This window comes from Periophthalmus magnuspinnatus, chromosome 20 (assembly GCF_009829125.3).
Source record: "Periophthalmus magnuspinnatus isolate fPerMag1 chromosome 20, fPerMag1.2.pri, whole genome shotgun sequence".
NCBI lineage: Eukaryota > Metazoa > Chordata > Actinopteri > Gobiiformes > Gobiidae > Periophthalmus > Periophthalmus magnuspinnatus.
The window spans coordinates 5,217,448-5,244,951 of NC_047145.1; the positions used below are offsets into that span (position 1 = coordinate 5,217,448).

The following is a 27,504-nucleotide window of genomic DNA, read 5'->3' on the forward strand; positions in this document are numbered from 1 at the left end:
TAAAGTTTCAGAGTGTTGCAGAGCAGCGGTCTCAGGCAGTGTCAGTGAACATGGGGATCATAAACTGTTGGGGAAATACTGTCTTTCCATCCCTAAAACGGGACCATGGTAATACCTGACCAGATCCAGACCAGGACTCAGGATCAGGGCCAAGTCCGGATCCAGACGCAGAGCCAGAACCAGAACCAGATTCAAAACCAGAGCCAGAACCAGATTCAAAACCAGACCCAGTCCCAGATTCTAGACCAGATTCGGACTCTGAACCAGTTCTAGACCCGGACTCAGGGCTATACTCGGACTCAGGACTAGACCCGGATTCAGGACAAGACCCGGATTCAAGACTAGACCCGGATTCAAGACTAGACCCGGACTCAAAACCAGATTCAGAACCAGAGACAAGTCTAGACCCAGATTCAAACTCTGAACCAGTCAAAAACCTTGACTCAGAACCAATTTCAAGTCCAGTTGTAGACCCAGACTCAGGACCAGACCAGGTCTCAGATTCAAAACCGAATTCAGAACCAGACTCCAGTCCAGACCCAGATCCAGACTCTGGACCAGACCCGGACTCTAGACCAGACCAGGTCTCGGGTTCAGGGCCAGATCCGGCTGTGGGCTCTGCGTCAGAACCAGCCCCAGACTCTGAACCAGAACCAGATCCTGACTCGGAACTGGACTCAAACTCAGAAAAAGACTCCGATCCAGACCCAGAGGCACTAAACCACTCTTCAGTAACCTGGGGACACATTTTACATAAAGGTAAAGGTACTTATTTACAATACAATTTATGTAGATTTGTTAAAGTACTTTGTGAATTTAGCAAAAGGGTAAATGTTAAGGATAAATCAATAATACAATATTCTAACTTGTTTCCTTAAAAACTCAAATTGCTGTGTTTCAGATGCCATCACAACATTCTATAGGTCAACAACATTTAAGACAGATGGGGGCAGCTAAAATAAATATTGTTATAATGCTGATTTCTGTTGTAATACAGTGAGTTCTGGGTCTTGTCACTAACAGAAATGATGAAGTTCAACATTTGTGAAATTTGCATATACAATGTAATGAATAGGGGGTAACTGTTTCTTGCCCTCATCTGGTTGTAGAACATCATCACATTATGCAACCTGAAAACCATCACTATTGTCTAGTTTCTAAATGTTAAAATGCTAAAATGTACCCAAAATGTCACCACTTCAAATCAGAGTTACCATATTAATCTTATCTAATCACTTTATCGATGTAACATAAGCTCATAACTCACAGGCAGTCCTGGTTCTCCCTTCTCTCCATCTCTGCCTGGAGGTCCAGGCACCAGAGTGTCCGAGGAGGGACCCGGAGGTCCAGGCTGTCCTGGGAGACCGGGGGGTCCTGGAGGGCCCTGTCATGTTAAGATATAATTTAGAGGTAGCAGTAGTGGTAGTGGTAGTAGTGGTTGTAGTAGTAGTAGTTGTTGTAGTTGTAATAGTATAGTTGTAGCTACAATGCTCAGCGCTCAATAAACTGTTTGGGAATAAAAACTTACTCGCACAATCTCGGCATCAGTGTCAAAGTCATCAAATCCTGAGCCCTCCTGAAAAATACAACAAAGTCACCAAAGAACAACATAGAATTTGAAGAATAAATCTGAAAGAGTCCAAATAAAAAACAAATAGTTTTAAAAGGTACTAGTAATAGTTATAAAGTGAAATAATGGATAATAATTGAATGTTAGCTTACCCCAAACGTCGCTCGTCCTGAAGGTCCAGGAGGCCCCGGTGGACCAGGCAATCCCACCCCTGGATCTCCCTGAAGTGGACAGTTATCAAACATCATGTGTCATTTTCATACAGAGATTATTTGTGTCTTAAATCAAGCCTGTTACTATTAGAGAGTCTATGGCAAAAAGTGTTTTACCTTTTCCCCTTTAAGCCCGGGCTCTCCCTGCAGCCCTGGGAATCCTGGATGTCCCTCTGGTCCCTGCAGATGTCAAGGTTATAGTGTTAAATGTATATAGTGAATAGTTAAACTAAGAAGTATTCAAATGAGAGAAAGTCATGTTCATGGAGTTCTGTGAGTTTACTCAATATTTCAGTTAGTTCAAGTTTCATGCTCCAAAAAACAAAAGAAAAAAAAACAACATATAAATATACACAGATACTCACCACGTGACCATTTTCTCCTTTACTTCCCTAAAAACAAATAAAACAATATTAGTTATGGTAGAAAAAAGTTTAAAGGTAGCCATCTGGACAAGGTTTTGAAATTGAGAGGTATTGGCCTGAGAGGATAGAAATGTGCCCTGAGCTAAGACCAGTCACATCATTCATCTGGATTAAAGTCAAAACATCTCAATTTCAAAGACATTGCTCAGATTATTACACTTTTCTACCACTGAACACTCCTGGACAGACTTGTTTCAATATTGATTGTAACAATATTTGCTGTTTTTGTTATTTTGGACAGTACCATTAAACGCATCTTACATTTTTTCACCAGTTAAAGTGGGACTAACCAACTAAGTTGGTTTAGTCGGACCTGAGTCCAACTAAACTCCGCCCACAACCACATGATGAATTGAGCTGCTAAACTGGCAGTGCCTGGAGGACTAAAGAGGAGAGTGATGGGGAGGAGGGGCGGGGTCTGGGCATATGAGACGCAGTGTGATTGGTCTAACAGGTATCCACACTACAAACTCCACCCGTGCAGCCAGGTGTTTGTAACCAGAAACATCTGGCTGTAACCATGGCAGTCATACGGGATGTCACCAACTACTGGAAATTGTAGCAGTTTACACTAAAATAAAAAAAGCACTAGGAACAGTACACAATGCTATTAAAACACTATATACACAGTTTAGTGTTAGTATTCAGTGTAGTTTTAAGTTCCACTTTAATCAAACTGAATGACAGTAAACCCTTATGCTACTCACAGGCAGTCCATCTCTCCCTGGTGCTCCGGTGGGTCCTGGGACTCCCTCTGGCCCCTGTGGTCCTCTAGGTCCAGGACTGGCTCCAGAACCCAACCCATCTGAGGAGGGTCCCGGGAGTCCAGGGGGTCCTGGGGGTCCAGGGGGGCCTTGGTCTCCTCTCTCCCCTTTTAGTCGTGGAGATGTGGAAGTCTGCACCAACTGGAACATGGACATGGACATTATTGTATAGTGTACAGGGTTGTTTCTGACTTAACAATAACATCAGAGCACTGTCACCAGGCCAAGGAATTAATATTTATCTCTTCTGTTTTAACTTTCATTTTTGTATATTAAAAAAAATCTATAAATCCCTGATCATATCCCTTTACATGTCCTATTAAACTACCGGTAATTCACATGTAATTTCCATTTATCACTTGGGGTCCATTCGTGCTTGGTGGGTCCTATGTGCACACTCTGAATACTCAGGAGATGAAGCAGGCTGTTTACTGACTAAAATCTAATGTTTTGAAAAACTGCATAGTGATAATTTATAATAATATACTCACAGTGTTTGGGGTGGGGGCTGGAGGGGTTCTCTGAGGTGAAACTGTAACACAATCCACATGTATTAGAGTTACTGTGTGGGCTATAGCACCATCTGGTGGTGACTTTAACTATTACAGTAACATTGCCTCCAGAGCGCTTACACAACAGTCTTATACACTTGTAGCTGGATAATAATTATTTTAAAAATTACCTGTGCTGTGTGTGTTACCCCCCTGTCTCTGTACCTGTGCTGTGTGTAATGTCCTGCTCCTGTCCTGATGTCCCCTCTATAAACGTGTCTTCGTCGTCCTCTCCTCTAGACATCTCAGTGGGAGGAGCTGGGACAGGTGTGCTGTGGGCCTCTAGATCTGGGAAGGACTATAAAACAATAAGCATACATATTAATTAAAGATAATATAGCAATATGGACCATACACAAAAAAACTGATGTTAGAAAAAATACAAAATTTGGCGTATTTATCCTACAAAAATAGCCTGAATATTTAAGCCAATTGTTTTCCCATCTAAATAGCAATACAAATCACCATGTATTCCTACTTGAAAACTACTACTGTTTTGTACTTGTGGTTGTGTGTATATTTACTCTGGGCTTGAATGTGCAAGAAACAATGGGGCACTCCTCGTGACTTCTTTGCTATTTGTTTGAAATGTGCCCGGCTTTAAGTTCACTCATGGGAAAAATGTGTGGAAAATATTGGAGACAAATGTTGGGAAAACAACTCCAGCTGCACACACTTCCTGGTTCCCTTCTTTTTCCAAGGGACTCCCTAAATACTCAGCATTTCATCCGGGGGCTTAGCGTTCCATGTCAATCAAAGCTAGTGTTTTGCCTATGATTTCATTTTGTAATCAGCAGATCAGATGTAATCACAGCAAATATTAAGGTTCAGAGACATCAACAGTATTTTTGTGATCCGTTAAATACAGTTAACTGATAACTTTATTAATAGTCTAAAAGCAGATCTAACAAAAAACCCTAGACTTACTTGTTACTAAACCAAACCCTGATCCAAACCTTAACCTTAACCTGACAAAAAAAAAGAAAAATATACTGGCAAAACTCTAGATTTGCATAACCACTAACACAAAGTGGCTGTTGTTTGGTGTAACTGTGTTTGGGGAAAAATGATGCCACAGATGCATCAGTGGAAAAGGGAAAAAAGCTGGATGTGTTTTGTTATAATTTTAGTTCTAAACTCACTTTGTCTTGTCAAAAAGTCTGTTTTTTAGACCTAACAGCATCAGTTCACATGAATAGGAAAACACTGGAGTTGCCATGGTTGCAATAGTATCTTGAATCCTGCCACCGGATGAAATGCCGAGGTTTTAGGGAGTCTCTTTTTTCCAAAGTTCAAAAAGGTCACAGCCAATCACACTGATCCAGCCTCCATCAGTGATAAGACATGTTTTTGTTGGTTTAAAGCTGCGTTATGTAACCTTTGTGCTTGTCTCTATGGAAATGTTATTGCTTTGCCTGAAATGTACACAGTATGGCATTAAATGTATCTATATGGAGGTAAGACGTTGAAAAGCAGGCAGATCAGATCTGTGGAGAAGCGAGCATGCTCAGAGTAACCAGTTATTTTTGGAAATAATAAAAAAGGTAATTAAATAAATGTCAGATAGATATGTTTAATGCCATACTGTGGAACTTTACTGTTATTATCCATCTAATTATTTCTGTATTTTCATATAATTCAGTTTAGATTGAATGTATTTGTCTAAGCATTTTGGACACTACCTTAACCACAGTAAAGTGTCTTGCCCAAAGACACAAAGAGCATAAGGTCAAACTATCAACCTCCAGTCCAGTTAAATCCCAAGCTAATTTCTGCGATTGTCAAACCTTTTATTAATATTAGAAGACATAAATGTACACAAATGGGATATTTAAAGTACAATATTAACGTTTTAAAATGTCATTACAATCCTCTTATACCTCTGTGTATTCTCTCTCTTCTACAGTCTTCTTCACTTCGTCTGTTCCCTCCAAATCGTCGTAAGAGTCGTCTCCGCTGCCAAAACCAGACGCCTATAAGCAAAAACATGGTGTTCACATTTCTGTGGAGAAATATAGTGAAATAAGTCCAAGTAATCTTAACTGATGTGTTATGAGTGACTGAAAAATGATCTGCAGAGTTTTACAGAGGATCTTTCAAATGCTCCTAAAAGAATTTACTCAGAACTGGCACAACAAAAACATTATAGACAAAGGTGAGGATTCTGTTAGTATTTATAATAATATTGAGTTGTTTCTGCTTTAATTCAGATCTTGAGGGAGGTGAATGCCTTTAAAAGTTCACATGTAATTCATTATTCCACCACTAGAAGGAGTCCTTGCATTTACATGACCCTGATAGTTTGTTTATGTTGTTTCATTCACATATGTTTGAGTAATCCTGCATTATTTGTCTGTCTGCATCCCCAAAAGTCCAACTGCTCTGTTCCACCTTGTGATGTCATTTAGTGGTAGTTTTAATTAAACTACTTTACTCATCAATCCTATAAAATAACCTTAAATTGTTGCTTTTATTTGTTTTAATATTTATGTTTTACCTTTTGTACAGTTGAGGGGTCAGTAAAAAGTCTCCAAGAATGCAGTGAGAAGTGAAGCAGTGTCAATGAGGCTAAAACAATAGCTGCAACTTCAAAGTTTGGCAAATCCAGGACTGAAAAGATCCAAATGATTCTAATGCAGGTGTATGGAGTTTAAAACACATTGGAGCACTTCCTGTATTATTATTACTTAATGACATCCAAAGTGGTTTCAGTTTTAAAGAAGAACAAAAGAAGAAAAATATGAAGGGTTTGTGTGTTAAACATGTGTGAATGAAACAAAACACAACTCCAGGTCTGTTTGTGATGAGGATTATACTGATGAACATTATAACACAGATCAGAAAACAGTGTAAAATGGGCCCTTTAAATGTCACACTCACATAAGGGTCGTCCTCCTCACACTGGTCGTCTGGGGCCGTGGGATCAGACTTGAGGAGTAACTGTTGGATGGATCCCTGCACACAGAGGAGAGAGAGGAGAGAGGAGAGAGAGAGGGAGGAAAGAGAGAGAGAGGACAGAGGAGAGAGGGAGTAGAGAGAGGAGAGCGAGAGGAGAGAGAGAGGAGAGAGGGAGGAGAGAGAGAGGAGAGAGAAGAGAGAGAGAAAGAAAGAGAGAGAAAGAGCAAGGGAGAGAAAGAGAGAGAGAGGAGAGAGAGAGAAAGAGCGAGGGAGAGAGAGAAAAAGAGAGAGAAAAGATAAAGAAAGAAAAAAGACAGAGAGAAAGAGGATGACAGAGAGAGAGAGGGGAGAGAAAGGAGAGAGAGGTAAGAGAGAGGGGAGAGAGGGGAGATAGAGAAAGAGAGTAGGGAGAGAGAGGAGAGAGTGAGAGAGAGAGGAGAGAGAGACAGAGAGAGGAGAGAGAGAGAGAGGAAACAGAGAGAAGAGAATGAGAAGAGAGAGAGAGAGAGGAGGAGAAAGAGAAGAGAGAGAAGACGCACAGTTTGTTATGTAGCGTGAAAATGGGAGATAATATTCTGAATCATCGCACTTAGTTTGAGCCAAATCGAGTTTCCCAGAGCAGCTCAAGGCCGAAGTCGACACACAACCACACACTTCATACAACACACAGACAGGAGACAGGAGCGCACAAGTGTGTGGATGGACGAGGGACATTCCAAACATCTGCACTGAGAGTCAAAGGTTTACAGTGTTGAAAGCAGCACATTTTACACCTGTTTAGTCACAAATCCACTGAAATACTTGTGTGTGATTAGGACTCATTACCATGTACTGGACTTTGAAAATAAGACTTTCCAGATGGACTTCCTGGGATACTTTAAGGGCAACTTTTTAAAAACTGTGTTGCTATGGCATCGCTAATAGAAACAGGCCAACTCCACTGACTTTTTAATAGTACAACAGCAGTGCATCTATCACCAGTGTATTTGTTCAAAGATTATGAAACAATAACCACAGATAACGTGAGAGGGAACTGAGCCGTCAATAATGAATTGTAGCACAGTCTGTTCTATACGTTTGAAGAGGCTACTGCAATGTTCTGTGTCGTCTTTTTATATGAATCCACTGAGAGAATCCATGTGGTTGAATGAAATCAGAATGAATCGCTTACAATGATCCCATACTTCCTCTTCCTCTCTCATTCTAACGCACATTTACAAACGCACTACTCCAGACCCTTTTCCGCTGCAGTGTTTGGCTCAACTTCCGGGGGATTTCTGACCTAAAGCACTGGACTTGTGGCACGTTGGTTGTTTGTTTGTTTACCGCACATGTTTTATATTTGAAACATCTCCTCGCTCTTTCCTCAACTATTTCCTCCCTCATCAATATTCACTAAGAGTTTGTTTGATAAGGACATTAAAAACAGGTGTGTCCTATAAAGGTCTATACAGAACGACTTTATATAACAGGACCAATGCTCTGACTGTAAATGTCACATACGACAAACAAGAACATTTAAAGATGCACTATGTGACTTTTCTGATGGGGTACCGCCACCTGCTTGTCTCCATGGAGATGCTATTGCTTTGCCTGGAATGTGTTACAGTAGGGCATTCAGCTTATCTATCTTGCATTTACTCAATAAGTTTATATATTTATATATATCTTGCTTAGAATATATAGAATAGCTTAGAAAAATATGTAGTTCTATTGTGAACAAGCTTGCCTCTCCACAGATCTGACCTTCACTGCGGCTCTGTAGTATCATCTGCTTGTCTCAGTGGAAATAGATAAACTTCTACAGTAATGCCATACTGTGGAATATTCCAGCCAAAGTAATATACGTAAACACATACTACTACTACTACTACTACTACTCTGTTTTGGTGACTTTTACTCTACATTTTAAAATGCAAAACAAAACTTCAGGCTGACATTGCTGCTGTGATTGTCTGTGTCCTGATGTTTCTGTGATAATCTTGTTCCCATGGACTCGCTGCAGTTCAGAGCTTAAGTAAATCTACTGTATATGACTGTGTAGATTTACTTTAATAAAACACTGCACTCAGCCGACCTCCACATTAAAGCCATTTCCTGTTGTCCTCATCCTGACTATTACCACATGCTGGGTAAAATACTGCCCTCAAGTGGTCAAAGTGATTCTGCTGTACACTCTGAGATGGAGCATGGAGGGAGGTTTTCAGGGGTTTCAGAATGATAAAAGGTTAAGACAGTTGCCATAGTATTTAACAAATCCAAACGAAATGTTATATCTTTTGAATTATCAGCCGTCGTCAAGTTATCTGAGGTATTGTTCTCAAAATACCTTTACTATAATCAAAATATCACCCCATCCCTCCTGGATAAAATAACTTTCATTGATAAAAACTGTAGAAAATTGTAAACAAAAAATACTTATTGAGAATTTTTCAAAACAGAGGTATCATTTTTTTGGGAATTTAACTCTTCACTTTAGCAAAACACAACTCAAGGTATGTTTGCGATGAGGAAACAACATTATAACATGGGCCCTTTAAAAATACTATGACTTTATTGTTTATAACGTGTCACAGTGGTTTGGATAAATAACATGTTTTCGTGACTATTCCCTGGAAAACTTTAAAACTATTTATTATTTTCTTTCACTATAGCACTGAGAATACAGCACAACAACATGGCACTTCAAACCTCCCCTTAACTTTAGCTTTCTCATGTTTTTTCAGTCACAGATGCAGTTAAAGCCACACTGGGACATTTCAGTACACAATAGGCTACTATCCAAACTACACCCATTCATTTCTCTGTATTGTTTAAATATGCTCGATTTTATCACCATTTTGGCACCGAGAGGAATCAGCTGCTTTTCACGCATCTAAATCAATACAAGTTTGTCATTTACGAGCTTTCATAAAACCAGTGTACGCTCGTAAAAATATGCAGTAATTTGCTTGATGAATCCCCCCGTGACTATAAACCTGCTCAACAAACACTATTGTAAAAAGCCTGGATGTTGCCTTTGAGCGCAGTTTAAATACATCATTACTGCTCTAATAAGTCTCTAAATTAAAGGTCGCCGCTGTAACTTTTCAGATGGAGGGTCTGCCAACGGCTCAGTCTCCATAGAAATGTTATGGCTTTGTTTGAAATGTTCCACAGCATGGCATTAAACCTCTATATGGAGAAGACAAGGTAATAGCGCCAAGGTTTGACCACACGTTACATGTTAGATCTGTGGAAAGGTGACCTGACTCACAGTTTAAAGCAGTTAAAACACTTGGATTTGAATACATGCAATATAGATATGTTTAATGCCATACTATGAAACATTTGAGGCATCTATGAACAGCCATACACGATCTTGTTTCTTATTAATTCTAGTGTAACTTAGACTTATTTCTTGAATTAATATACAGTTGTCCCTCGCTATATCAGATTTTTTTGTGTAATCTTGTATGCTTTTTTACAGAGTATGAACGTGCATTATGTTCTGCTTCCTGATTGGCTGAGGGACTGTAGACCATTGTCCATCAGTCTCCTCCGTGCCGTGTCTCCTGTACAATACAGAATCAATCGCAGTGTGACTCTGAAGTGCTGTGTGTTTGCAAGTTTTCTCCCCGACAAAACCCACAATGTCGATGAAACGTTCTGCACCGACAAATTTCAGAAACACTTTGGACTTAAAGTGTTTCTCTGCATGAAGGTTTGAACTTTGAGAGTGTTTAAACAAGAAAAGTGTCTGAGAAAAGTGTATAAAGTGTGTGGTGAGGGGTTTTAGAGCTGCAAAACATATAGAATAATTGTAAAAAATAAAGCTGTCTCCTTCGAGGGTTTCGCCTATTGCGGGTTATTTTTAGAATGTAACCTTGCGATAAACGAGAGACCACTGTATTTATAAAGTCATTTATTTTAGAAGTTGGGTTAGGGTTACTCATAAAAGTTTGCTCCAGTGATAAAGTCCAGCATAGTATGTGAATTGGATATTGTTTCCTTTACGAAATATTGAACAAAGCACTAAAAGTTTCTACCTATATATAACTGACAGTAAATGGTTCATGTTGCATTCATAATTATATATATGGACTATAGACTTACTACAAATCTGGGCAGACCAGTCCCTCCGGCATTCCCGACAAAGATCCCAGAGCTGGCCTCAAACGTGAGTGGCTGATCGCTCCGTAAAAAGTCCACGCGATGGTATTCCTCACAGTCCATGAACAACCGCACCTGCAACACACACGCACAGGGTTTGAGCTGGAACTTTAGCCTAGTAAAAAAATGATTGCAATATTTATTTTTCTGACAATCTGGAGTTGAATTATTTGCTCAGTGTATTGGTCTTGTTGGAGAACTGGAGACAGATTTTTAATATATAGGCTAAATATTATAATGTAAATGAAAGGACTATGCTAAAAGTCGTGTTTTTTTTTTTTTTCATTTGAGCAAAATGTGTCTTGCCCCAGTACAGACATATTGTATAAGCAGCTCTTGAGGTCAAAATAAATCTGCGTACTGTCTGTATCTAATTATAAAGTGATTTTTTTTTTTTTGGGGTGCAATAATCAGAAAGTGCACATTAGCATGCTAGTTGTTGTTAGCTGTGAAGATAAAACTCGACTTTGATCTCTGAAAGTTGTAAAAAGTGCTTATAAGCTCATCATGGTGAATAATTAGGATGTTCTGAATGCATAAGATAAGTAACTTTGGACATATACAAATGGTTTAAAACAATACAGTGTCGATACAGAGAGTCAAATGGTGCATTTAACACAGGTTTGACAAAGACATTGTACCTTTAATAAAACTTGGAAGATTATTTTTAGGTCTGTGTCACAATGCAGTGTGATGTTATTCAGGTTATAGAGGTAGAATCACTTCAATTTGTTGTAAAAAAACAAAAAAAAAACAACACTTCCTGATCAATTGGGCCAGTTTAGGAGGAGGAATGAGAGCCAACAAAAATTGGTCCGCGGGCCACATTTTACCCTTGGGCCGTAGTTTGGACAGCCCTGGTTTAAAATGAATTAGTTTGGTTTTTCATGTTTCTAAGACAGAAAAACTCAGACGACAGAAACAAAAGTAAAAAACTAACTGAGATAAAATAAATGAAAACACAAAAGGACCATATTGTCCAGAGTATAAACCTCAGTGATGTAATGAGACGAGTGCTGACCTGTGCTCCCTGTACGGTGATGGTGAAGCGTGCCCAGCGGCCCGTCATATCCCCCATCTTAAAGGACGCAGCCTCCTGAGTCGTACTGGAGCGGGAGTCGGTGTAGAACAGCACCACCCTCTGAGCACCATCCTCCACCTCAGACAGAGAGATGCCCAGCTGCACCACCTAAACGGAGACAAGCGGGTCAAAGGTCATTTACATTTCAATCACCAAAAGCAAAACTCATTAGAAGGTCTTATATTGTGCAAAACTGACTCTTGTGAGTTTTAAGTCATGTTAGAATCATCCAAAACATACCTAGAGTTGTGTTTTGTTTCATTCGCATATTTTTCAGAAAGCCTTTATGATTAGTCAGTCTACATCTCCAAAGCTCAAAATGCTCTGTTCCACCTTGTGATGTCATGAAGCAGTATTTTTCCAAGTTAACAGCTCCTTTTATCTTTTGTTCAGTAGAGTAGAGAAATTCTAGGGCTGAAATTATCCAAATTATTCTAATGAAAGTGTATGAAGTTTAAAAACGCAGTGGAGCACTTCCTGTATTACCACATGATGACATCACAAGGTGGAACAAAGTGTTTTCAGTTTGAGAGAAGAGCTCAACCTAAATATGCAGGTTTGTGTGTTAAACATGTGTGAATGAAACAAAACACAACTCCAGGTTTGTTTGTGATGAGGAAATGACATTATAACATAGATCAGAAAACAGAGTATTATGGGCCCTTTAATTCAAACACAAACTTATATAACTACATCTTCTAAATTTAGAGCAGAACTAAGTAACTTTCAGCAATAAAGCTCCCCCTGCAGCTCCTTTATGACAATACACTGTTTTCTTTTGTATTTTTAATTGAAATAATTTTGTATAATCACGTATAAAACCATATCATGTTGGCAAAAACAATAAAGAGCCAAGGTTTTAACAGCCCAAAATACATATTTAACCAGGGATGCAACGTTCACTTCTGATACTGATTCCAATACTATAGTTTCAAGTGTCTGCCGATACCAACCAATACCAGAGCGGACTGAAGATAGCATTTCATTCATTTCAAAATAAGACAAAACTGATCCAGATGTGTTATGTAGCTGTTATTTATCTCTCAAGTAACTAGAGAACAGCTTTGTATAAATAAAAGTTCAAATATTGTGAGAGTTTCTGGGCCCACTACAACCAGGAAACAGTCTTATTACATCACTGCGTATGTCCAATCAGGATATCGCATGAACCGATACCAGTATTGTATCGGTACATCCCATGATTAACCATCACAGTTGCTTAGTTCTGCTTTAAAGGTGCACTGAGGAGAAGAGCATGACGCATCTCCACGGCCACAGACGAGCCCACTCACAATATGGATGTTTATATTTCGAACGTTCTTGTGTTAAGTGGTAAATACTGCAGATGTAGCTGGATGTGGCTGTCCTTAATGATGTGAGAGCACTTTAATAGCACGGCAGCTAAAAATGTAAATAGGAAACGCTCTTGATAATAACATGGACAGAGGCTGACAAAATATATTTATCCCACATTACACTGTACTATTACTGCACCACAACTATTATTTTCAACCCTGATGTCAATTTTTGTGAAGTGCATAAATACCATATAGAACTGGTCACTTCACACAAACGGATTAAAAACAAGAGTAAGATTTAGTAGTTGCTATAAGTCAAAGCTGCACACTGTAACTGTTTTTGTTGTTGGTGGTCTGACACGTTCTGGTCTCCATGGAGATGTCATTGCCTTGCTTAGAATGTTCCACAGTATGTACAGATGTTTTAATGTTAAAGAAACAAAACAAACAACAACAACTGTGTTACCTGCTTGTTTACATGGACAAAGGTAAGAAATAACATATCCAAGGAGACAAACATGTGATGGACACTCTACCAGAAAAGTTACACAGTGCAACTTTAAGCATATTGTAGATCATAGAACAAAACTGAAACAAAACAAACTTAGGACAATCCATTATAATGCTTTAAAGGCCCATATTACACTACTTTCTCATCAAAAACATACCTGAATAATTCTGCATATTTAAGATGAGTTCTTCTCTCAAACAGAAAACACTCTGTTCCACCTTGTGATGTCATGTGGTGATACAGGAAGTGCTCCACTGTGTTTTCAAACTCCACACTCTTTCACTAGAATCATTTGGGTAATTTCAGACCTGGAAATGGCCATCTCTACAGAGCTAAAGGTGAAAGGAGCTCTGAACTTGAAAACTACCACTTCATGACATCACAAAGTGGAACAGAGCATTTTGAGCTTTGGAGATGTACAGATTAAATTAAGTGAATAAAACAAAACACAACTCCAATTTCAAGGACCTTTAACACCTTTCTTTCTGAAATTCAAACCAACGAGACTTATGTAAATGAAATATTATATGATCTTACTTTCTGATAAGCATTTGTGATCGCGAACAGCACTCCTCCCGCTCTCGTGGTTGGTTTGGCGGTGACGGTGATGGCGAAGTTGTAGTAAAATGGATCCGGGATGAAGGATTTGGTGAGTCTGCCCACGTTGGCACCGGGTCCAAAACTGTAGGCGGGATACCCCTCAAAACCAGTCACAAAGGACACGGAGGGGGGCAATGGGACTCCAATGAGCTCTGTCAGGTCCAACTGATGATAGGAGGTCATGTCTGAATGGAAAAGGGAAATAAATATGTGGTATAATTAGAGTCTATGGAGTGTAGCACAGAGGCACATGGCTACTGCAGCAAACCATAATAAACAATAGGAACATGCAGGAGACATATGTGGAGAGAGACTGGACCAGAGACCAGAGACCAGAGACCAGACACCGGAGACCAGAGACCAGAGACCAGACACCGGAGACCAGACACCAGACACCAGACACCAGACACCAGAGACCAGAGACCAGAGACCAGAGACCAGAGACCAGAGACCAGAGACCAGAGACCAGAGACCAGAGACCAGAGACCAGAGACCAGAGACCAGAGACCAGAGACCAAGCATATCTTTTCATTCTTTGTGTTTCTTAGTCTAAATGAGCTTGCATCTCCACAAACCTGGCTATTATTTGCCTGGAGGAAGGCCTCACCCTGCTTGTTTCTGTAGAAATGTTGTTCCTTTGGCTACAATATTCCGCAGTATTGTATAAAACTTATCTACCTCCACGGGGAATGTTCCAGAGTTTTACCTTTCTATTTCCATGGACACAGTTGACTTTCCACATCCTGAAAGTTTTACACTTTAAATATGTGTTAATTGCTATGACAAAGGTGCTAATTTGCACCCTCCCCCTGAAATCCATGGATAACAAGTGATGTGTTGTATCATGGCATTTTAGAAATGCAATATTATTCTTTCATTAACCAGGTAAGTCCCAGTGAGACTTGGATGTCCCAGATGATAACCTGTTTTTAGTGGTTGGGGAAACTGGAGGAAAATAATGGTGAGGACATCCAAACTCCAGACAGAAATGACCCCGTGCCTGCAGGGCCTTCTTAATGTGAGTGGGAGAGCTGCGTCACAGTGCTGCCTATTAAATGTTATGACTTTTACACAATGAACTGTCTTAATGCAAGTTCCATACAAAACAGCCAAAGTATGTGCAACTAATTTTCAGTAGTCAATCAGATGTGTGCTTCTTGCCAAGTACTTATACTCTTGGAAAGTAAATATTACCTAATAGCATAACCCCAAATAATTTGACTATAGGAGAAAAATGGCCTGTAAGTTCATTTTCCACACTGATTCTGTCTTATATGAATGCCCATAGTACCATGTGTCTGCATTTATCCTCTCTGCAGCCATAGGAGCAGTCTGAATGGGCGTCTATGGCTCCTCTGCTCTGCACATGTGTTATTCTTTAGTGAAGCCCTCCACATGGCTCCTCTCTGGGCACACAGGTACATACACAACATATGGAAGGCATTATAGACCGGACTAATAGACCTGTGCAGTGCAGTGGCAGCTCAGGCAGAATCACTGTCTCTTTATATTACTGTGTTTTGTTTTGCTTTAGACAATTAATGGATTTAGCTTTGGACAATTAATGTGGAAACAGGAAAGGGGTCGGGAACTTAAAAGTTTTTTGTTTTTTTTTATCTGTTAAAGTGGATTTAAATACCTTCAAATCTGGAAATAAATAATTAGTAATATGTCTAATATGTCATAAAACTTTACAACTTAAAACCAGTTATTTCTAAACTTCTGTCATGAATTGCTTTTAGTCACACTTGCACAATCATCAAATCCAAATTTGTACAAAACTGGGACTAAACCTAAAACTAAACCTGGACTAGAACAATAGCAAATTTAAAAAAAAAAAACACATTAGAAGTTAAAATGAACTCAAAGCAAAGTGTGAAGTTGTTTTTTTTTTCATTTAAAGTTACTTAATATATACGTCTAAAGGTCCTATATTACACAAAATTGACTCTTGTGAGCTTTAAGCAATGTTATAATGATGTCCTCAAAAACATATCTGGATTTTTGTTTTGTTTCATTCACACATTTGAGTAACTCTTTATTATGAGACTGTTTGCATCTCCAAAGCTCAAAATCCTCTGTTTCAATGACTATAACTGATCATAACACAATATTCTATAAACAAAAATATGTTACTGAACAATTTATAGGTCAAAATGAAACGCAATCACTTTAAAACAGCCCAGAAATTTCCAGTATCACAAATGATCTTTTCACAGTATTTTTTGGCATCGGGGAACCGTGTACTGTAGAAAATGGTCCCACATTTTTCTCTTTTACTGAAGTTGACATGGACCCAGTACTTTTAAACCTCCCTTCATTTACTGACCATTATGTGACTAGTCCAAGATTGCGTATGTGTCATCTAATTGTAAATCTTAAGTGCTTTGTTGCTATTGTTCAGCTTCCAAACATTTTATTTTTGTATTGTTTTATTACAAAGTGACAGAAAACAATCCCTGAATCAGATTTCCCGATTCTTGTAAAACTTTGACCTAATTTTGTGCTGGTGATGTCCTCCTTGGCCCCTTTGCTTTTGAATTGTTTCATATCTTTTCCAATCAAACTGGTGCCAAAATCGCCTTGGCTGTAGCTTCATTTTGTCACTAGCTTTTGCCCAAATGCTAACGTCACTCCAGATGTTCACGATGTACATTACACAGCTGCAGAAGTTTCTATGGAAACGCTCTCAGAGATCTGTCAGCGCATGTAAATAAAGATTGTCGGGTTCAAACCTTGTCCCATCGCAAGTCTCTTCTTGTAAACAGCTGGTTTTATAGTGGGGTAGAAGTGTCTGTTAGAGCCACTTCACTGCTGAGAAAAGGCCAGTTCAACAAAAGCTGTGAAATTATATTTAAAGGGCCCGTATTATGCTATTTTCTGATCTTTGTTATAATGTTGCTTCCTCATGAAAAACATATCTGAAGTTGTGTTTTGTTTCATTCACACAAACCCTGCATATTTAGACTGAGTTCTTCTCTAAAACGGTAAACACTCTGTTCCACCTCGTGATGTCATGTGGTAATACCATATACGTGAGCAACACATTGAAAGTGATCATCAAGGAAAAGGGATATAATATATGAAGGTTTGAACTTTAAAAGTGTTTAAACAGAGATAAATGTGAGAAAATGTTAATGCCTGTGTGAGAAAAGTGTATAAAGTGTGTGGTGATGGGTTTTACAGCCTTAAAACATATATAATAATTGTAAAAAAATAAAGCTGATAGTTCATGGATTTCGCCTATTGCGAGTTATTTTTTTAGAACATAACCCCCACGATAAACGAGGGACCACTGTATATGAATGGATGTAGCTTACAAATAAGAAGTGAGCATGGGTGCGCTTCCGGCTCCATTGACTCCAATTCACTTTACTTTGAAAAAGTGTCACCCCTCTCTCTGTAACTGCTGCAGTGATCCTCGTCATTTTGGTCTTAAAATGTCTGTATTAGCCCCTTTCCATATTTCACTGTTGTGTCCGTAAATCAAGATATGAACATTAATAACAGACAAATCAGGCACCTTCTTTCCCTGAGGTCACTCCTGCTAGCATTAGCAAAAGGTTTGATTGTCATAACATTGCTAAGTGCCCGCTCTGTGCTAAAACAGCGTTGTGAGCTCTTTGGTTGCTTTTATATATTTCACAGTTGGAATTACAGATATGAAACTTGGCTCTAAATTGGCCCCTATAACTGCTCTAGCCTCAATGAGCTTCATTTGACTGAAGCTGAATGATGTGGGTGACATCACACTCACTTAGTTCACTTCTTTTTACAGAGTTACTAGAGTCATTTGGACGATTTCAGCCCTGGAGTTGCCAATCTTTACTGAACTAAAGGTAAAAGGAGCTTCATGACGTCACAAGGTAGAACAAAGTATTTTGAGTTTGGGAGATACAGACAGAATAATAAAGCATTACTCAAACATGTGTGAATCAAACAAAACACCACTGTGGGTATGTTTTAGTTGAAAATCAAACTCCTCCCTCGTATTGATCACAGGCTCCTAAAAATGCGCTGTTTAAATCCATCTTAATCCATCTAAAATTCTTTGGCAGTGTTTACTAATGTGTGCATTGTGTCACCATGGTGACTGTTGAACAATCCACCGTAGAGATACATGTAGAACACCCCCAGCGTGATGACACTGCAAAGTATCAATGTGGGCCAAGGCGTGAGTTCTACAGAAATCACACTTGCATCATGAACCACCGACGCTTAGAAATTAGACCAAAAACCAAGTCCAAACGTGTAGGAGGAGCACCCAAGAGAGACGGAGAATGTCTGAATGTTTACTGTAATCACTTCAAGGTGTTTCAAATGCACTAAAGATGAAGCACGCTGAAATCACAAGGGGAAAACAATGGGAACTCCCTTTCATGGGAAGAGATGACTGGAAGTCTGTGCAACAATGTCCAAAGTTTCAAGAGCCAATTTTCTTTCCATGTATTTGACCAAAATATGTCTTGCCCCAGAGCAGATATATTGTATAAGCTTGGGGTCAAAATAATTCAGCTGTGTACTGTCTGCATCCATACAAAGTGTTTTATTGTCCAAGAATGAGAAAGTAGCATTACAGTAACAGTAAAACTTTGCTCTGGTCTCTGGAAGTTGTGAAAAGCACTCATATTTGTATAATTAGGATGTTCTGAATGCATAAGGTAAGTGAGGAATAACTTGGACCACTTAACTAGTTGTGTTTTACACGTACAGTGTAAGTGTAAGTCAGTGTATTTATGGCCTGATAGCGACAGCTGTTCCATGCAGGGAGTGGGTATGAGGTAAGGGGCAGATTTAGAGTTCAGAAAATGAGGAAGTAGAAAGTGTGTGAGGGGGCGGACTACAGAATGAAGTTATTGTATAATGAAATTTACAATGATATTTCTACATGTAGCTGCTGTACACTTGTTTAGTTTCAACTACTACTGTAACTACTACTGCACTACTGCTGCTATGACTAATGCTGCTGCCAGCTGCTACTGCAGATGCTACAATACTATTACTACCACGGCAATATATCAACAACTACTATTACTGCTGCTTCTGCTGCTACTACAATTACTACTACTACTAATGCTACTACTACTACAACTTCTACTACGAGTAAATGGCACTAATGCCACTTTCAGCTGCTACTATATGCTACACTAATGTTACTACTACCATAATAATTGCAACAACTAACAACTACAACTGACTACTGCTATTACAACTACTATTACAACTCTTACTACAGACACTGCATTGATGAGGGAAGTAGAATGACAAATTAGGCCCATTGTCATAGCAAAAAATACTGAAATATGAACTGACAGACTAGTACAAGAATCATATTTCAGGGTTTGCAGTTTTTATGCAAAATAAGACAAGAGATTTTGTTGTTTGTGAAGGAAATGATATTACTTAAAAAACTGCAGTCCTTGCGAACTACTAACTGTGTCCATTAAATTTGTGATTTCAATTTGTAATTTATATTGCAGCCCGAGCAGAGAGTCTTTTCCAGTTTGTAGAGTATTGTAATGAAGTATGAAAGTCATTCTTGGAGCTTTGTCAAACCACATGTCCACAGTACAGCCGTGTAACACAGTGCACCGAGGGACTCTGAGGTATTTCAAATCTAAAGTCAGAACTACACTGAAAATGAGTGTGGTTTTGGTTTGACCACAGAGAGACATGGACAGAAACACTCTCCCAGGGCCTTAGTCAAACATATTAAACTATTGTTCTTTATACAGATGGGATAAGGGACATTAAAACATTAACATTCAGCATAAATCATAATGTTCTTCCTTCACGTCCAATATAAATTTAACAAACAGTGTGGTGGCAGGAGGTCAAAGGGCATATGACAGCTTAGACAAAAACATTTGCTATTAGCTTGATATGACATATGTAATTTCACAACTGTAACCCAAAGTGGTGGAAGGTAATGAAGTAAAAGTAGTAAAGTACTGTACTAAAGTAGATTTTTTAGGTATCTGTACTTTTCTTAAGTAAACTTTACAATGGATAGTTTGTACTTTTACTTTACTACATTTGAGAGCAGCATCTGTACTTTCTACTCCACTACACTTTCAACTGGACTGAAAAGTAAAAAGTACTTTTCATATGATTTGAGGGGTTATTTTACCACGTATGTGTTAACATCCTGACTAAAGTTTTTGAAGCTACTTTTGGCTTTTAGCAAACAAAAACAAATATACAAAATAAGAAAAATCATGACAAAATTCATGAGAAAAATGATTCGTATTGCTATTGACCAAAATATGTATAATTTTTAATCAATATCACTACATTTAACATGTTAAAAAAATAACAACACTTGTGTGAAATAGTTTTACTTTTTAAGAAGATACTTAAATACTTTTGCTTAAATAAATGTTTTCATCAAATATTTTTACTTGAGTAACTTTTTACCTCTGTATTTGTACTTTTACCACTAGTTACCTAGAAACCAAATTACAATAGGTACAATTCAACAAATAAAAATAAATTATAACTATGGTGAGTAGAGGTATTCTGTTTTTGAACTCCATACTACTTCCTGTATTTTTCTAGTTTTCTTCTCAGTTTTTCACAAACTCCCTTTTAGCTGCTTAATATTTACTACAAGTACTATCAGATCAAACCAACTTGGCTTTGAGGCGTCACCACCTTGTTTCCATCTAAATAAAGCATTAAAAACTCCATTATGAGGAATTGGTTGCCTCCATACCAGAAAAAGTTACATAGTGCATCTTTAATCTTTTTCACCTCTTTTTATTGGCCTTACACTTTTGCCATAAATGGGATTAAAATGTGTTTTTTTTAGTGGTGGCAGTACTGGTCAAGCTGAATCCCATTCATTTCAATGGAAAATTTGGGAAAAGTTTTGCCACTTAAACCTGAAATAAAGTACGTTAATTTGTGTAACACGTTCTATGTTCTTCTGACCAACAAGTTAACAATGCACTGAGACTCTGGGAGGCTTTATCTGCTGTCAAGATCAACAGTCCCATAAGAAATAATACAACTTGTGTGACAATGGCGGTGCCGTGGTAACCTCCAGAATAAGGTGAATACTACGAAAGTCAGAAATGTCTCTACATGTACAAGTAGATACTAAAGTCATTATGAATGTGTTCTTCAGGAGTGCTGTAGGGTCGGCCCTATGACCGCGCACGTCTGGTTCAGGAAGTGTATTTCTCATTCATTTTTCCCATAGACTTTCTGAGAAAAACAAAAATAAAATAAAAATAAATAAATAAATTAAAGTTTCAACTACAGTACATGGGAACAAGACTTACAAAACATTTAACCAAATCTTGCATTTTAAGTGTACTTTTTAGATTTAAAACAACAACATTATGGATATGAGTTGTCACATGCCTTTGAACTCGTAATATTTAAATTTTTCAAAAAGTCTGTGGTACAAATTAATGGAAAATTTACTTCAAGAACCAAAGTGAACTTCGTGGTGGGTGGGACTGCTGAGCTCCATTCATTCAGCATTTGAAAAGTCTTATAACAATGTTTATTTGTACTTAAATTATTGCCTTTGTAAACTATAGCGTCTTCTTTCACCGTCAGATGCCAGACCAGGTTTAACTAATGCCTTTTTCAGTTTCAAGACAAAACTACATCCTTTCAAACTCTCCTTGACTGGCAGGTTGATTGCCCGGTTGTAGAGAGGAGGAGGGGGGTTAAATTGCAGGGCTCACACATCTGGACCATTTCAAACTGCCTGGTGCATATACAAACCCATGTAAGTCTAGGTGAGCGGGCTACCGTTAGCACAAAGGCAGTCTGTTAGCGCCCGGGCTAACGTGTCAGCTCATTAAACAGGGACATGCTAAGTGTTAAAGCCTCCGCTGTGATCAAAGCATTAGCGCACTTAGGTCAGCGCTGAGTGGACGTGCTGTAAAATGATGTCAGGGAAATTATAAGGGATTTGTGCATTGTTTAGAGGAAACAGGCTGCAACCAAAATCACTCATGAACGGGATTTGTCACTAAATCCGTGCAGGCTTAGAGATGCGGTCATTTCACAAGAATTCAAACTGTAATTGAACAAGTAGTGATTTTTAGAAGACTATGCGGAAAAAAGTAAAACTAAAATGATGCTGTACCTGTGCAAAGTTTGCCCCAGTACAGACAGGTCAAAATAAGTCCACTGCGTAATGTTTGCATCTAATTATAAAGAGTTTTACTGGAAGTGTGCTGCTGGCATGCTAATTGTTGCTAACTTTACCATCACAGTAAACTCTGCTCTCATCTCTGAAAGTTGTAAAATAGTGCTTATAAACTCATCATGGTGAGTAATTGCTTGGAATGCATAAAGTAACTGAGGAATATCTTTGGGCCCCTGCAAAATAACTATTTTTTTTATGCTTTTATAATATTTCACAATACATTTAAGCTGCCATTCTAAAATAATTAAACTCCATTTTGTTTATTTTACAGTAAATTGCCTACTTAAGCTTTGGTAGTATATATAACTATGAGACTTTCAGCAAAAACTCTGAACTTAAATAGCTTGTTCCACAAAGTATCTTTTGTTCGCCCAATGTTATGCTATTAAATATTGCCCTAGCACATGGCCCCTCTGTCTGTTTCTCCTCTCTCTCACACACCTCTGTCTCTGACCCTTCTCTCTCTCTTACCGCTCTATTCTGCCCCTCTTTCTCTTACCCCCTCCCTCTCTCTCTCTTACCACTCTCTTCTGCCCCTCTTTCTCTTACCCCTCTCTCATGCCTCTGTCTCTCACCCCTCTCTCTCTTAACCCTCTCTCTCTCTCTCAAGCCTCTGTCTCTTACCTCTCTTTCTGTTACCAGCCTACTCTGCCCCTCTCTCTTTTACCCCTCTCTGTCTCATGCTTCTGTCTCTCACCCCTTTCTCTCTTACCACTCTCTTCTGCCCCTCTTTCTCTCTTACCCCTCTCTCTTACACCTCTGTCTTTTACCCCTCTTTCTGTTACCGGTCTATTCTGCCCCTGTCTTTTACCCCTCTCTCTCTCATGCTTCTGTCTCTCTTACCAATCTCTTCTGCCCCTCTCTCTCTTACCCCTCTCTCTCATGCCTCTGTGTCTTACCTCTCTCTCTTTTACCGGTCTATTCTGCCCCTCTCTCTTTTACCCCTGTGTCTCTCATGCTTCTGTCTCTCACCCCTCTCCTCACCCCCTCTCTCTTTTATCCTTCTCTCTCTCACACCTCTGCCCCCCCCCCCTCTCTCTCTTACCACTCTCTTCTGCCCCTCTCTCTCTTACCCCTTTGTTCAGCACCTGGAGGTCACCAATGCCAAGAATGTGAACCACAAACTCAGATAAAAGAATAATGGGTCTGGAAGGTCCCAGTGCAAAGAAGGAACAGGTTACCAACATTTTAACACCAGTATCACCAATATGATAACTGCAAGTACTAAAGGACTAAACAAGGACTATAGTCGGTCTAAACCTGGTCTAAAAGAGGACTAAGGTGGGTCTTAACCTTTGCTGAACAGTGACATATTAAAATTCACAACAACAAAACACAACTCTTGGTATGTTTTTGGCAAAAAGACAATATTGTAATAAATTGCTACTTGCCTGTCTTCATGGAGATGTTATCGTTTTACCTTTAATGTTCCGCAGTATGGCATTAAACATATCTATATCCTTGAGATCAGGAAGTGATGCCATCAGGCCAAGTAACAGGTCAGATCTGTGGAGTGGTGACTTCACTGACAGTAAGGATGCATTTTTTTTAAGGTGTGTTTGAGCAATAAAACCACTTAATGAAATAAATACGGTAGTAGAGTTAATGCTGTACTGTGCAACATTCTAGGCCAAGCAATAACATTCCCATGGAGACAAGCAGGCAGCAGATCCTCCACCAGAAAAGCTGCACAGTAAAACTTTATTAAGACAATTCTGCTTTGGTCGACTGCTCAAAAATGTCTCAAAATCAGCAGACTACCACATCTGTTGGAGTTGCAATTGGGTTGAAAGTATTTTTATCCAAAGCAGAGGGGTTGTGGTGGATCCTGAGTCTTTTATAGATCCCAGAGGGTGAGAACAATTACATGGAGTTTGCCAATGCCTAATGTTGCACTATGTAAACCAGCTGAGCCACACATGCAGTTAGACAGAGACTGGGAGATTTGTATGAGAACAGCCTCAAAAGAGCACATCTCGACCTCATCTTTAAATCATTTGGGAGCAAGTGGCACATTTTGGGGTAATAAACTGAATGCCAACAAAGCTTCTCACAGTGGCAGCAGATGTGAAGTCTACCGAGTTCACTGTCAACAGCTCAAAAGCAAAACAGTAAATTTGAATGAAGCATAAATGTTATAATTGGTGGTTTGCAGAGTTTAGAATATGGGCCAGATTTCCCTATAGATTACATTGTGTTGTACTGTTGCCATCTGTTAATAATGGACTCAGACTTGAACTTTAACAGCCACATCAAATCAATAACATCTGCAGCTTTTTACCATCTAAAAACATTGCAAAAATCAAAGGTATATTGTCAAAACCAGACTTGGAGAACCTTATCCATGCTTTTGTCTCCAGTAGGTTAGACTAGCCCTCTCCAAACAAGCCTTAAGACAGCTGCAGTACATCCAGAACACTGCTGCTCGGATCCTGGAGGTCCAGGAAGTACTTCACACATGCATCCTGTCCTCAGGTCTCTGCACTGGCTCCTGTGGCTCAGAGAATAGACTTTAAAGCAGCTCTGCTAATTCCATGGACCAGCCCCAAAGTATATCTCATATCATGGGGAATCAGTGTTTCAGTTTTATGCAGTGAAAACCTTGATGTCGTAACATCAGGTGCGGACCAAGGAGTGCAGACTCGGGACAGATTTACAGTGTTTATTTACAGAAGTGACACAATATTACAGAAACGAGGGTTGATCTGGTGGTGAGCAGGAGGCCAGGTGCGGGCCAGGATCCAAGAGCGGAACGTGGAGTGCAGTGGAGACAATGATGCAGGCAGCACCAGGGCAAGGAGCAGAGTGCATGCCAGGGTCCAGTGACGTGGAGTGTAGAGATAAGACAAGACAGTACCAGGGCTGGGAAGCAGGGTCGGAGCAGGGTCGGAGCAGGGTCGGCAGTGCTGCAGCAGGGACGGTCCAGCAAGCAGGATGAAGACACGCGTATGATCCGGCACTGAACAGGATGTTGATACGCAGACGATCTCACACCGAGTGTCTGCAGGTGGAGGTAATTGCACTGATGGGCTGCAGGTGTGCACGGGAGGAGCCAGGGGCTCCGCCCAGCTCCAGGCTCAGACAGGTGGGGGAGGGGAAAGCACAGATGGAGACAACACAGAAGGCAGATAATGCGTGCATCATGACACTTGAACATTCTTCCTGAAGATGTGAGACAGGCCTCTACTTTGAGAATGTTTAAATCCAGGCTCAAAACAGTTCTGTTTAGCTGTGCATATGACTGAAAGGCTTTTATTGTGCACTCTTGTGTTTTAATGTTAATTTTATAATGACTATTTGTAATTTATGTTTTGATTTGTTGTATTGTGATTTAATGTCTTTTTCTGTAAAGCACTTTGAATTACTTTGTGTACAAATTGTGCTATACAAATAAACTTGCCTTGCTTACTTTAAAAGTATCTATCGATAGAATGTTGTGATGCCATCTGAAACCAGCAGTACACACTATGTCTATTCTAATGGATGAAGTAGCAAGTACATTTTGTAGCTTTTCTAGTGAGGGATCTGCCACCTGCTCATCTCTGTGGAGATGGTATTGAATAGTTTAGATCGCATGTTCCAATGTACGTATGCCATTAAACTTTAAATTAGACAAACAGGTGACTGCACAGCCAAAATACAAGTCAGATCTGAGGAGAGGCAAGTCAAATATTTTTTCTATTTTCTGGAACAGCGCTATAATTTTAATGCCATACCATGGAGTGGTGGACCCTCCAATAGCAAAGTTACATAGTACCTTTAAACCACTACACTTCTAAGCTAAAGAATATTTCACATTTGTCCTTGTTTAACATTTTATTTGATGCAATTTTCATTATATTATATCCACTTTAAAGGGGAGTTTAGTCTGAATTTAAAGATGTTGCTTTGCCTGGAATGTTCCACAGTATGGCATTACATTAACCAGGCCAGTTACACATCAGATCTATGGAGTATGTTCTTTTGTAATAAAGGCACCTCTTTCATGGTCCTATATACGAAAAATTGACTCTTGTCAGGTTTAAGTTGTGTTAGAATGGCATTATCTTCTGAAAAACAGACCTGGAGTTGTGTTTTGTTTCAGTCACCCATTTGAGTAACACTTTATTATTAGTCTGTCTACATCTCAAAAGCTCAAAATGCTCTGTTCCACCTTGTGATGTCATGAAGCTCTCGTTTTAACGGCTACCTTTTACCTTTGTTCAGTAAAGATTTCAAGGCTGAAATGACCCAAATGATTCTAGTGAAGGTGTATGGAGTTTAAAACACAGTGGAGCACTTTCTGTATCACCACATGACATCACAAGGTGGAACACAAGGTGGAGTGGAGAGAAGAACTCAGCCAAATATGGAGGCATTGTGTGTTAAACATGTGTGATTGAAACCAAACACAACTCCAGGTCTGTTTGTGATGAGGAAACGACATTGTAACATAGATCTGAAAATAGTGTAATATTGGCTTTTTAAATGCCGGTGAGAAGAAGCAAGTAGTTTATGGAAATGTAAATGGACCGTTTGAGACAGACTGAGTCACTCCGAGTTCTGGACCAAAGCCAAGTTTCTGCTCATATATGGGAGCTATTTTAAACATATTAACACACCATCCTATCAAGTATTTATATAACCAGACCAAAGCAAAGTAAATACATGCAGCTAATAAGCAATCAAGTTAAATGAGAGGATTCTGTGCTCTTGAAAACCTATAGCCTAAACTATCAATATGTCAGTGTAATTTATTTTGTATTTATTTTAAAGTGACATATCAACATTTACTTTTTGATTCCTTGATCAAAAACATGCCTGGAGTTTTTGTCTAGATCACACTTGTTCCATGAATTCTATTTTCGTCTTCATCTGAGCCTCAAAAATCACTCCATTTCATCAATAAAAGTTAAAACATGCTCTGAAACATATAAAAACATGCCAAGGAGACCAATAAACATGTTTAGATTTGGGAAAAGCTCAAATAAAGCATAGCATGTCAGCATTAGTAAAAATAATGCTTGATAGATTGATATTATTAGGCAAACAAACAACACAAATAAAAACTATATGAACAATATCATTACCAAACAAATGAGAAATACACAGTGATGTTTTGATACGAAATATTGATACTGACAGGGGTATCAAAAAGTATTGATTCTCATACAAAAAAATATCAATACCTAAAATCTCTGTAAATTTTGCAGTTTGTAACAACAGAAGACATTCAAGATAGAATGGTCCATCTCATCACCAATCGAAACAACAGAGGGAATGAGAGTGGGGC

At 39.0% G+C, this 27,504-nt stretch overlaps 1 protein-coding gene across 1 annotated transcript in view; it reads right to left on the reverse strand.

Moving 5' to 3' along the window:
* The window catches only part of LOC117388663 (collagen alpha-1(XVIII) chain-like), a 90,152-nt gene that overhangs the window by 17,076 nt on the left and 45,572 nt on the right, over window positions 1-27,504 (reverse strand). Inside the window, exons 3-15 of the mRNA XM_055229964.1 lie at window positions 14,000-14,247; window positions 11,594-11,761; window positions 10,516-10,647; window positions 6,403-6,477; window positions 5,403-5,495; window positions 3,688-3,820; window positions 3,463-3,503; window positions 2,915-3,112; window positions 2,148-2,174; window positions 1,900-1,962; window positions 1,723-1,791; window positions 1,529-1,576; window positions 1,268-1,384 (exon numbers count right to left, since the gene is read on the reverse strand). Coding sequence (XP_055085939.1) covers window positions 1,268-1,384; window positions 1,529-1,576; window positions 1,723-1,791; window positions 1,900-1,962; window positions 2,148-2,174; window positions 2,915-3,112; window positions 3,463-3,503; window positions 3,688-3,820; window positions 5,403-5,495; window positions 6,403-6,477; window positions 10,516-10,647; window positions 11,594-11,761; window positions 14,000-14,247 — 1,412 coding nt within the window. The remainder of the gene's footprint in view (window positions 1-1,267; window positions 1,385-1,528; window positions 1,577-1,722; window positions 1,792-1,899; window positions 1,963-2,147; window positions 2,175-2,914; window positions 3,113-3,462; window positions 3,504-3,687; window positions 3,821-5,402; window positions 5,496-6,402; window positions 6,478-10,515; window positions 10,648-11,593; window positions 11,762-13,999; window positions 14,248-27,504) is intronic.